The 12927-nt window shown below is 39.8% G+C and overlaps 1 protein-coding gene across 10 annotated transcripts in view; it reads right to left on the bottom strand.

The window, feature by feature from the left end:
* Positions 1-4682: 4682 nt before the first annotated feature.
* PLEKHA1 (pleckstrin homology domain containing A1) overlaps positions 4683-12927 on the bottom strand; it is a 30716-nt gene continuing 22471 nt past the window's right edge. For 5 of the 10 annotated variants that reach the window (XM_015633305.1, XM_015633306.3, XM_015633310.2 and 2 more), the window contains 4 exons: positions 11351-11415; positions 10923-10986; positions 10505-10594; positions 4683-7264 (listed from right to left, as the gene is read on the bottom strand). In XM_015633305.1, coding sequence (XP_015488791.1) covers positions 6935-7264; positions 10505-10594; positions 10923-10986; positions 11351-11415 — 549 coding nt within the window. In that variant the 3' untranslated portion in view covers positions 4683-6934. Of the gene's footprint in view, positions 7265-9178; positions 9434-10504; positions 10595-10922; positions 10987-11350; positions 11416-12927 lie in introns of all 10 variants that reach the window. The other 5 variants (XM_033515514.1, XM_015633308.1, XM_015633307.3 and 2 more) reach the window with 5 other exon arrangements.

Below are 12927 nucleotides of genomic sequence, written 5' to 3'. Positions count from 1 at the left end.
CCGGGACAGCGACATCCCAACCCAGGGACAGCGACTCCGGCTCTGCGGGGAAACCCGGCGGTGAAAGCACGGAAATCGCGACAGGCGATAAGGATCGGGGAAAGGCTGATAACGCGCTCCTGCCAGCAAGGGAAGGGGGATGTCAACGCTTCCCCACCTCTGGAATTACGGGAAAGCAACCCAAAGTAAGCGCCGATAAGGTTTCCAGCTGTGATAAGGGGATGGGGGAACGCGGCGCAGGTCCCGTGCTGGAAGGAGTGAAGCGATACATCCATTTAATGTAAATGTATGTAAATATCCGCAGCAGGAATGCCCGGTATTCCCGTGACATTCCCGGCTCGGCAGGAGCTGGCCGGTACCCGAGGGATGGAAGGAAGGAAGGATGGATGCTCCCGAGCCATCTGCCCGGCCCAGAGATGCTCAGATCCGCAGGGCGAGGTGGATACCAGCAATTAGCAAAAGGTTAATCAACCGAAATAATAATAGGGAAAAAAAATGAAAAAAAAAAGGTCATTTTCCACCATCGCACAGGCAGGCTGATCCCATTTATCCGGCAGCTGGGCACCGGCCAGAACCCATGGACAGAGGTCTCTCTGCCATCTGCTCTTTGGGCACATACTCGGAAAGGAGTTTTAATTATAACCAAGGGCGCCCTCCGAGGGACAGGGCATCCCTGCCAGAGCTGAGGGAACGGTTTAACAGAGCTGGAAACCAAGCAAAGCCAATTTTATTTCTTTTTTTTAATTACAAGCCGATTAAACTTTTGAACTGACTCCCAATCTATAATTATTTAAGTGTACCTTTATCAGGCGCCGATAACCAAGCAGCTAATGAACTTTACAAGCCATTAAGCAAGAGGAAATGCTGTTAACTGTTAGATGAGCTGCGACCAAGGAGTTGAACTTGTCAGCAACTACATTAATACAAAATAATTCAAAATATTTTCTCCTAGGTAAAGTTTAACAAGGAGCCACTTGAGCAGGTAGAAGCAGCTTCCAAGCACCAGAATTCAAATTGTTCCAGGGAACACTGTAAAAACTTATCAAACTGTGTTCAAAACTTATTAAACTGTTGGTTAGTACCTATTGCTTGGAAACCACTTATATTCCAATATTCCCAGTTAAAGTTCCAGTGTGAACTCTTTACAGCTGCAGTTTTCCAATAACTTCTACGCTCTGCAAGGAAAGAGATTTCAGGAGAATCACCTGATTTCAGAAGTGACCCAAGCAGTAAAATTGAACAGTTCACAGAATATTGTCTTAATATTAAAATAATTTGTGTTAATAAGCCTAAGAAAAAGCTTGAAAATATTTAAAGTTTTATTTATTTTTAAAGTAAAAATCTTTTAAATGTATGCATATACACATACCCCCTATATATGTATATAGGTAGATATCATGGCAAAATGTTTCCAAGTAATTAATTATCCATTGCTTATCAATTACTTTTAATAGGCTTTGGGGTTTTATGTGCCTGGGATTTTATTTTTTTTTTGGTTGGTTTGGGTTTTCCCCCTTTTTAAATAAAGATACGTCTTTAAGGAAAGGTGATGAGCTTTTAGCAAGAAACAAACAAACAAACAACAACCCCCAGCAGACAAAAAACCCCCAAACCCATTAAAAATACCCCAAAAGGAAAAAAAAAACAAACTAACAAAACACAAAACAAAACAAAAAACAGATTCAGGAAAGATCTCAAACTCCTATTTGGAAGCACAAAAAAAAAAATAAAATTCAAAGATAAATGGATTATTGTGGAGTTTCATCCTCCCCAGCCCAGAAAGACTCTCTGCTCTCCTCTCTCACATTGCTGTGCTCAGGACACTCAGGAGCCTCATCTCCTCAGGCAGGAAAAAATTCCAGGCAGTGGGAAAGCTCCAGGTTCTGTCATCCTCTCACCACGGATGGTTGTGTCTAGAGAACAAAGGTGTACAATTGTTTTATTAACGAGTCAGTCAGCACTATCAGCTTCACACTCTTTTTGGTAGCAATGTTAATCTCCTATTGAGTATTAAAAATATAGTATTTTATTATATTAATTTTATAGTTATCATGTAGGGACACGAAATCTGAATATAAACGTTTTGCTTTCCAGAATAACTCTTTGGGGAGGTCAATAAATTAGCTGAGAAATAGGTTAGTTAATTGTCTGATTAGTTAATTGTCTATCTGATTAGTTAATTGTCTGTCTGATCTGTGTAGAAGTGCCTTAGACCGGAGAGGCACCGCATGCCCAGCAATTATTTCTTCTCCTCCACCTGCCCGGAGCCAGCAGACATTAACCACCAGAAAGGCCAAAAACGTGGCTGGAAAACACACTCCAGAGTGCCAGTGGTAAAATATCTCAAATCCTGCTTTTCGAAGGGAACCGGGTGATGGGAGGCTCCACCTAGAGATCACTCGCTAGAAATTGCCCCAGAGGAATGGAAGGGGTCCGGGGATGCCAGCCTGCCCTGCCACCCTCGGAGCACCTGGGCACACACGGAAAGGGGACATGGAAAGGATGAAAAAGATGAAAAAAGGGCACACTTGGCAAGTGAAAATAGGGTAAAGTCTGAGTCTAGAATGGTCCCGGCCAGAAAAGAGGATGGGAAGGCTGGAATGCTGATAGTCTGAGCAAACTTCAGCATCTTGGAGTTCGCAGAAAGCTGTTCTGGCTTTATTCTGTCTGTTCATTATTATCATCATCATTTTGCTTCATGCCTTAGTGGTTTCCTGTGAGATTTTCTGGGGGAAAAGCGTAACATCCCTACTCCCTCCTCCCCCAAACCCAGGGCTTCTCCACTTTAACATAACAAGAGAAAACTTACAAAGACTTAAACAAAAACCAAACCTTTTTAAAAACTAGATTCATTGCGACCTACAGAAAAAAACAAACAAACAAAAAAAATGCCACTGCTTTGAAAGAGAATGGCTTCAAATCAGGGAATTTAAAACTCCACGTTCTTTTCCTGATACAATCTAACCCTGGTGCTCGACAGGCATTAACTGCTGGCATAATTTACCAACTAAATGAGCCATCGGGGTGTCTTTTGTAAAGGCTGACACGAAGCCAAGAAAGGCTGACCTGCCCCAAGAAACAATCGCTAATGCGCACCGAGCGTGTCTTTGTGGTCAGGTGGCATTTCCTTCCTGTCGGAGGGCAAAGCCACCAGCAGGAGAGCACGTAGGACACGGCAGACTGTAAAACAAGCTGAAACTTTGTCATTTACAGCAAACTGCTCTGAGATCTGGCAGCCCTCTGCTGAGAGCAGAGCTGACTCGGCTGGCCCCATGGAGAAGGCGACAGAGAGGTTCCAATTCTCGAAAGATGCGCTCGCCCTGCGCTCCGATAGGGAAAACTGCTCTCGTTTGAAATGCAAATTCCTAATTACAGAGTCCAAAATACAATTACAGTCCCAATAACAGAGTCCATTTTTTGTAAATATTTTATTTTACTTGGAAGGGCAGCGCTCAACAGCTACTACACTTTTAGTGGTGCCTTCACAAATGAGTACCAGTTCATCTTCCTCAGGTTCCAGTTCTTCCACAGTTACCTTCAGTATTGCACTATTTTATTTCAGAAGGGCTTTAGCAGCTCACTGCTTGGAGCATCAAATAACTTGTAGGCTGTTCTACAAAGCTCTAATGACTGTTAAGACATTAAATGAAACTGTTGAAAGGTAAAACTACACAGAGCACAGGGGGCTTCACTGCTTTAAATTCAACTTTTAGATCAAAATTCCCTATCCAGTATTTCCCCTCCTTTCATTCCTTCCCTCTGTCTCACCTCTGTTCAAAATGGAATTACTAAAACGACAGTAATATTACTGTTCCACATCTTCAGGGTGTATATATTAGGTGCACTCTGATTTCTCCATCCATTTTAATACTTACTATAAAACCTGAAAAAAATTAGCCTAAAAATAGAGCAAAAATGAAAACAGAACAAACAAAAAAGCCAACAAAAAAAACCACCAACCAACCTGGAACAGTCCAGTGAGTCAAAAACTGGAGTCTCCAGATCAGTTTTTAAGTGTGAAATAACACTTTAAAAGCACATTAGGACTAGACTTGACCGATTTTTAAAGCTGGAGTGTGACCCCTAGGTGGTGCTGACATCCTGATATTCCACGAGGTTAAGGAATATTCCACTTTATTAAACTGTATCCTGGAGCATCACCCCTCAGAACTGCCTCCAGGAATGTGCACTGCAGTCAGCAGCTCCATTTTCTGTAAATATTTTATTTTAACACGGTGGGTTTAAATCTGTAGCCATACAGAATAATCTGATTTCCTCCTCAGTGAAGGGGCAGAGTGCACAGCCAGGTGGTGGCAGTGGAATCTGGGTAATTGTGTCCAGTCTGTATTTCAGGAAAGCATCTCTGAGAGAGAACCCTTCTGATCCACCAGTATAAAGACAGAGAAATTATTTTCTGTTACATTTTCTTCCCCTAGGATAATTTTTTAATCACTATCCCTTGCATAACACATAAAACTTCCACAGAAGAAACTGAGAATAGCACAAGAAAATCAGCTCAGTCTGTTCAATTTCATTCTTAGGCTACACAACCTGATTGAAGAATTAGAGATGTTATGGCTGAATATTGGATAATGGAGAATCTGATCTCTTATGTGCTGTAAAAGAAGATATTGCTCTGATCACATACTTGTCATGGTGCAAAGAAACTCAAGCAGACATCATTTTAAGTTACCCAAACTGATTTATTGACAATTTAAATGTGACATATTTACAGCACTGTTTCTAAAATAATTTAACAATTTTCATAGATTTATAAAAGTACTGATAAATAGGAGACCCTGACAGTGACCAACCACAAATATTTCCCTATGCTACTGAACTACAACAGTAGTTCATTTCATTTTTCATTTTTCTCTTTTGCCCTCTTTTTGTAAGTCCCATAATGGAGCTGCTTTACCTCCACCCAATGTGTAAAATTGCCAATACCAAAATATAATAAAATGACCATGCAGTGTGAAAGCTGTACCAGAGCAAGTGATTTCAGATGTTAGACTACAGTAAAAATATAACAATGCAAAGTATCTTCCACACAGAATGTACTTGTGAAAAAAATAAGCTTTTAAAGAGCTAATGGTTTATTTTTATAGAAATTAAAACCTACAATACTAGTACAGACATTTACAGTAATTTCCAATTCTGTGCTAGTTTTCACATATATCTAAAGGCAAACAAAACCAGTAATTTACAGACACCACTGCCTTAAGACAGTGGTTAGTTAGCTTATGGATAAAAGAAAAAAAATAAACCAAAACCAAAAGAAGGTGCTGATATAATTTAAGGTTTTGAAATTTATTAAATTCCATTCTTATATTGGACACCAATTATTCTGTCCTGGGATCAACAAATTGCTGTGGTAAAGCCATCTGTATCTCTCGAGCAGGAAGTCAGACTGGAAGTTGGAGAGAAGATGGACTTGTCTGATATGTATCTTAGGTTCCAGTAGACAGAGCAAGTCTCACAAAGCTGGACAATTGGGATCACAGTAAGCAGCAGCACGAGATATTTGTGGGGTTGGGATTAAAGCAAACATTTTTTTTTTTCCAAAAATGATGAAAAGTACACATTATCTAATCCAATACTTGAAATGTAAAGGTTCTCCTCGCTGGCATCACTGATGCCCCATAACACAATGTACACAAACAACAAATAGTCACTTTTTAAGAACACATATTGCACAGCAGTGGGTGCAACACCAGAACACTGGTACCCCTGGCATAGACCTTGTTTTAAAGAGCTGTTTCAAACTATGCTATCCAGAGCAACTCCAAGCCAACACTCAAACCCAGTAAGAATGGTTTGTGTACATCACTAACCCAAAAGTGTTTCAACAATGTGAGAGAAAACACAGGCACTTCAGATTCTTAGTGCACCAAAAGTTATAGGCCACGATTGCAGGACTAGGAACAGTTCAGTACCAATAACAACACAACTAAAGGAGCTCTTCCACTGATCAATACAGAAACAAGAACTGTTCACAAAGCACTGGGAAGGAAATCATTCTCAAAACAGTAACCAAACAATACATTTAAACATTTAAGAAAACATAATTGCTGCAAAGCCTAATGTAACACAACACAAACCCTACTTAGTTAAAAAGACCTAAAGTGTCCAAATTCCAAAGTCCAAATTCTCTTCTCCCCCCTCCAAAACACCACTACATGCAGTCCGTGGAAATCCAAATGTGCAAAAAGTTATAACCCACCTTAAGGAGTGCATCAAAAATAGGCTGACTATTCAAAATATTATTTTAGTGGAAATTTTACAGCACCATAACTAGAATTCCAAGGGAGTTCAGAATTCTTGTTCTAGTAACAAATCAGTTGACACTGTTGATCCTAAAGAACAGAAGAAACATTTTGTGCATTTCCTGGTATCTGAAAGTCACGGAGAGAAAAAATTCTCATCTATGCCTAAAATCTTACTGTAGTTTAAGATGAAATTAAATAATCACATTTGTTGGCAACAAGTTCTCCAAAATAGAGCATTAGTTGCGAATTTAGTAAATCTGCCAGATTAGGAATTAGAAGTTGCTGGTACCTTGCTTATTTGCAGAAGTTGTTTTTTTATATATATATATATATATAAATATATATATAATGCATTTTGGGTTGTTTTTTCTTTCCTAAACTGTGCAGTTTGGCCCCTCCCTAGTAAGTGATTTACTATCAGGCTTTGAGAAAACGCCTCAGGTCCATCTCTGACCCTCAGCTGAAAGGCAACACGCAAACACATTATATATACCCATGTGTGCACAGGAACACACACACACACATATATATAACAGCAGTGCTCCGGTTTTCTTTTGTTTTTTGTTTTTTTTTGTTCTCATTTCCTGGAATTTTCTTTGGTTCAAAGTCCGAGCAAGGAAATTAAAGGACCGAACAAATGGATCATTCTCCAAACGCTTCCATCCCTACACGTCACTAACTGGAAGGCTTGCATCATCCAGATCCACAAGGCCAGGATCCTGTTCCTGAGTGCCATTTTTGCTCCGGGGTTCCCAGGGGCCCCGTTCAGTCACTTTGGAAGTTGATTCTCTTGCAGTGACAGCCTGGATCTTGTAGCTCCTTGGCCTGGCCTTGGTAAAAGACTCGTGAAATCCTCGCTTCTCCAGAGCAGGGGGTTTGGGGTGAGGGGCTGGGACCAGAGGGCTGCTGTGAGGGGCTGTGGAATGTGAGCTGCCTGCGGCTGCGCCGGCAGGACGGACAGCATGGCCGGGTTCGGAACAAGACTCGGGATGCTCCTGGAAAAAGAAAGGAATGTGTCAGATCCAGGTGCTGATGTCACGTTGGAAAGATGCAGTTTCAGATGTCACACTCACAAAAAAATAAATAAAAAAAATCGAGACAGAAAATACACAAAGCGAAGCATCAGCCACGGCAGCAGGAGGCAGGTGCTTTCTCGAGGCACTGCTTTACTGAGTGTGAGCTCACAGCAGGATGTGACAGCAACATCAGCTGCTACACTGAATGAAACTCAATTCTTAAAACAGGCACAGCAGCTCTGCAGACTTTATAATATAGTCCAGCAAATCGAGGCTCTTCATTTTACTAAGATATTTAATAACCTCTTGAAGATGGACATTGGAAAGGCCATTGAAAATCACATCTTTCCAAAAGGAAAATGTATTCAGACCTATTCATATAAATCAAGCACTTGTATCCTGAATCCTGAAGTAATGCACAACAGTAATTTTACTGTTTCCTCTTCATGGGATACCAAATCTTCCCAGTTTCTCCCAAGGACCAAACAAAAATTTTAAGCTATCAAGGGTATATAAAAATTTCCAAAGTTAATGACCTAGAAAAGAAACTGATACTGAAGCTACTCCTTCCATTCAAGTTATTGTTTTGTGTTTATTCTCATTATTCTGCTGACCTTTACATTTACTTACTGAGAGAAACAAATCCCCAGACTACCCAGGAATGATTTAGCTGTCTGAAGCACAGCCATGGAATGCCATTTGGATGTCCTGGAATAGCCTGACCTCCTGAACAGGAACAAGAAGTTCCCTGGGTTCTGCACTGCATCCATCAGTTCTGTCAGGATGTCTGAAATCCCTGAGCAGTGCTGGGTTTGAAATGCTCTGATCCAAATGCTGTGTGATGTTGCAGTGAACTGTGTGTGCATCAGGAGCTGCAGCTGCTGCCAGTTCTGCCATCACCAGTGTTAGTCCAGGAACTAAAGGAATCTGCCAACCCATGTGCACACACAAATCAAGGCATTTCTCAAGCACTTTTGTTAGCCAAAAAAACCCCAAACCCATCACAGATGTGTGTCCAAGATGCAAATATACATCCTCAATTCATATTTTTTTCCACAGTAGATTTTCAAGTTTCTTTTAGTCATGACATTCTTATGACACATGAATTAATAAATTTAATCCAAATAGATTTTGTCAAGTACTACCAGATTTCTTTTTACAAATGAGTTTAATGTTGTCAGATGAACCTGTGCAACTTTTTTTTGGACTTGAGTTTAGTGTTCAATTTCACTAAAGTATTTCACATCATTTACACTGCCTTATTTTATACCTGATTTGATACTCCACTTAAAGAAAAAAGTTTGCTTTGAACTTACAATTCACTGATTTACCTACTATTCTTTTTATTATTAATAACTTTACTTCACCAAATAGGACAAAAGGGATATTACGACAAGATCTCTGAATTTTTGCTAAGCTGCCCTGAAGGTTATTCAGATTTTACTACCCACACTGTGATTTCAGTTAAGAGACTGTGCTGCTGCACTACTCCTAAGGTGCCCTGCTTTGAACAGTATATTGATTATACATAATTTTATAGTGCTTCTATGTTTGAACTAATCATTTCATGCAGAGACCTCGTAAGCCATGCAAATCAGGCTACTATATAGCCTGATTCCAAATCCTAGAGTTAAAAAACGTGCATGTTCTGTGTGCACTCATCTGTATTAGTTTGTGGGCAGCTTCAATTTAATCTTGCTTTTGCGCAGTTTCAAAAGAAATGTAAAGTAAAATGGAAATATGAACTCTCATGCAAATTAGCTGTAGCACTTTCCTATTAAAGTGACATCACATCACTTATGTTTAAATATTTACTGTGCTTTGACGGATAAGCAGTGGTTTTGGCGTTTTTCATTTCCAATCATTTTAAAAGCAAGAAAAAACAGTGCAAACCTGTGAGTGAATGGTATTATTGATGAGTTAGTTTTCAGTAATGGTAATGACAACAGGTAGCATTATTTTTTAGTTTGTTTTGTAGTGCAAATTAGTGTCTAGTCCTAGCCCTCTTGTTAAGAAGGCGAGTTTCCATGAGAGCCCACATACGTGCTGCATTCACCAGTTCTTGATGTATACCTCTGTATACAAGGATTCGACAGCCTTCTGGCCTGCCGCATCTGGAACACAGTGCAAAGCTAAGATTAGAGTCACCTGGACTTGGGAGAGAGGACAACAGAGGGAACAAGAAGTGATGCAGACAGTCATAGCTACATTGCTCAGTTAGCCCCACACAAAAAAAAATAAAAAGGAAAAAAAGCGTACAGAAAGAAAAGTTACCTGCGTGTTTTCATTGCCCCCACAAAGAGAAAATTTATAACGGGAAGTCTTAAATAAAAGCATGAAGCAGCTACAAAAAATTGGTTGATAGATTAAGCTGAGTTACCAGGAACATGGTATCAATGCAAATTTGTAGTCAAAAGCCAAGTTTGAATTATTAGATTTCAGATTATGGGGGTAATGATACATTCAGTTTATTACAAAGCATCCCAGAGACAGAAAATGAAAAACACAGCACGCAATACCTGAACTGTGAAGTATTCCTGGTGCTACATCTGGACATACTTGGAGACACTGTGACACCAGAGTAACTCCCACTACTTTGCACAAGTTAATCACCTCTGTGCTAAATAACTAATACAGTTTAAATGCTAGTAGGTTTGAAATGCTGGCATCCACGTGGCTTCAGAAATATTAACACTTGTCACAGTGTCACAGGACTGCAAGATGCTGTTCTCACTGCACTTCCAACAGCAAGAACTAATTCATGTGAGCACAGATCTCTTAAATTTTCATCTGTATCTGCATATACAATAAGCTATCAGCAACAGAGAATGACAATTTAGCAGTGAGAGCTGTTACAAAGAAATTAGGATATTGTCATTTGATTGCAAAACATAGAAATTAGCAGAAACACCTCACAGGAATTAGAAGTTTTAATTTAACTCCCAAACTAGTCATAGTGAGAGATCATACTGAATTGCTCTAGGTTAGCACTGCATTATCTACGTGTTCAAGCAAACAAGGCACAGAAAGTCAGTCACAGGTAGGACTTAAAAAAAAGCTCCATTAAAAACACAGAGTATTTGATACCAGTCTGATTGAAAGTTCATGCAAAGAGGCCACATTACTACAGGACAGGAGAGAGGAAAGGCAAAAGGAAAAAACCAGGACTGAATGGCACAAGAGAACAGGAGCTAATGGCAGCTCCTGGGGGTGACGTACGGAAGCTGCTGATCTGCCAGGTCCCCGCTGCGCTACGATGGCCCCAGAAATGGCCTTTATCCAGCTGTGCATGTCCTCGGGGCTGTCTGCCTGCAGCCAACAACAACACCACGGTCAGCAGCAACCCTCAGCTGCCCACTGTCCCACCACCTGCAGCAGCACAACCTAACCCTGCTGGCCAGTGTCCTGCTGAAACCCAGGGGGGCTTTATTTCTTAACCCAGACATTTCTTAAGGTCTTACTCTGAATTTACTGTTAAATATATAAAGCTATATAAAGAAGTAAATAGAATATCCTGAGGATCACATCCCCCCTGAAAAATCATGGCATGGTCAAAAAGTGCTGCTATTTCACTTTTAAAGTGTATTTAACTCTGGCAGTCTCTTGGGTTTGCCCAAAGTTTAAAAAAAGAAATTACCTGCACATAAAAGGTTCGAGAAGTTGTTACAATTTCAAAGAGATTGTCTCTCATCATTATATCACTGCAAATGAAATATAAAAATACTTCAAAAGCAAGTACAACCTTCCTACTGTATTTTATCAAGACTGTAGAACTGGCAGAGAATCAGAGCATTTGCTGTCTGACTTTTGCATTCCTTTATCACTCTACTATTGGATTTTTACTAATTATAGCCCTAAGACTCTTTAGTTTACCAGTGGCACATAATAATCCAGACCCCTCAAAACCCATTTAATGCACAAAGCAATGTGCTGTCCCATAAAGAAAGAACACCCCACACATGCACACATCAAGTGAAGTTATTGAATGGCTCTCCAAGGAGCAGCCTGGCTATGACCAAGCAGGGAATTCCATCCATGTAATGATATCAGTGCTCCCCTCCTCACCTCTGTTTGCATTCCTGAACTTTATGGACCTCCTTAAGTGGTATAACCCTGAGAGGTTCCTTCTCCTGAAAAAAGAAGCATGTTTTAGTACAGTGTACCTAACAACTAGAACAGAAAGCCAGAGGCCAGGACAGCAGCAGTCTTACAAAAATGAGCCTTTCAAGGCAATCACTTATGAAAAAAAGTGGTGCCAACCAAAATTTCATTTGCTTTGATAAGTATTAAATCAACCATGGCACTTGCAATGAAGAGGAGGACAAATCAACAAGTAGAACCTCCCAAAACATTAATTCCATACTACAATGAAGACAGCCACCCTGTCCTCTTCCCTTAACCCAATCACACAACTGACCCTGGCCTCAAGAAGCTCATTTCATTAAAATTTTGATTACATTAATTTGCTATGAAATGCTACCACAGAAGATGCTTTGTTAATTGGACTGCATGACATGGCTTTAAGTAAGATTAACTGTATCCTATACTTAATACAATTAAAAGTACTACAAAGAAACAGTCCTTAACACCTGTGAAAGAGCAAGTACCCTCAAAGCATTCAGAAATTCTGTTACCATAATGAAAATAAGTGTTAAAGTTTCACATCACAGGAATAAAGCAAGAACATTCAAACAGAAACACTTTCATTTTTCCCATGACAACATAATGTCACACATACTTTTATTTTCCAGTTGCTGTTGCAGAAAACCACAAACAAAAAACAACTTATTTTACCTCCTACTGTGTTTTCTTTAAGCCAAGTTACAATGGATTGCTTCAGTCAGCTACAACTTCCAGATAAAACAAAAGCTTTCACCTCTGGAATGACTTCCCCTAGCATTTCTCTGACAGATACTTAGGAGATTAATGCTGAGCAAGCAGCAAATATCACCCAAATGTAACCATCCTCCAGGAGCAGTTTTCATAGATCATTTTGCTCAACAGCAGATGAAATGTAGAAGGTTTAAAACACAATATTTTCAGTTATTGTGCTCCTCTTACGTCTTCTCTGCTGTTCTTAGATTCAATCATCAATGAATTAAAATGCATTTTCAAAGTAAAACATCAAGTGCAAACTGCAAGATCATCTCTGCAGTACAGACACCTGTTGAAGGGAAAACCCCAGCTCAAAAATGATCATTTTCTGAGTCTCCTATTGCCTGTATTCCACTATGCTCCTGTGGACTGACACAGAATCAAGGAACATGATGAAACACTAAAAGTGCAAGTATTTCTACCATCCTTCTATTATACTCTCCCACAGTACAATTCTTCACTGGGTTAGACTTGTTTGTGAGCAATCTGAGCTCAGATTTGTTTTTTAAATAAAAATAGAGGATTTCTTACAGGCAATGAGTCAGAATTGTTCTGCTGACAGCTTAACAAAGACAATGATGAAAGATCAAACCCCTGCTACTGTTGCAGACGCCCTCATTAGAAATTAAATCAAAGTTAACTTCAGAAACAGCCTGAAATTTGGGTTCTTGACATTTTACATCTTATGTTTGGCCTGTAAACTCAATTCTCCTTGATTTACAATACTCTACAACTCAGGTTTCATCCCTCAGGTTCAGATTTTCTTA

Source organism: Parus major, chromosome 6 (genome assembly GCF_001522545.3).
Source record: "Parus major isolate Abel chromosome 6, Parus_major1.1, whole genome shotgun sequence".
Taxonomy (NCBI): domain Eukaryota; kingdom Metazoa; phylum Chordata; class Aves; order Passeriformes; family Paridae; genus Parus; species Parus major.
This window is presented reverse-complemented; position numbering and strand designations above follow the sequence as displayed.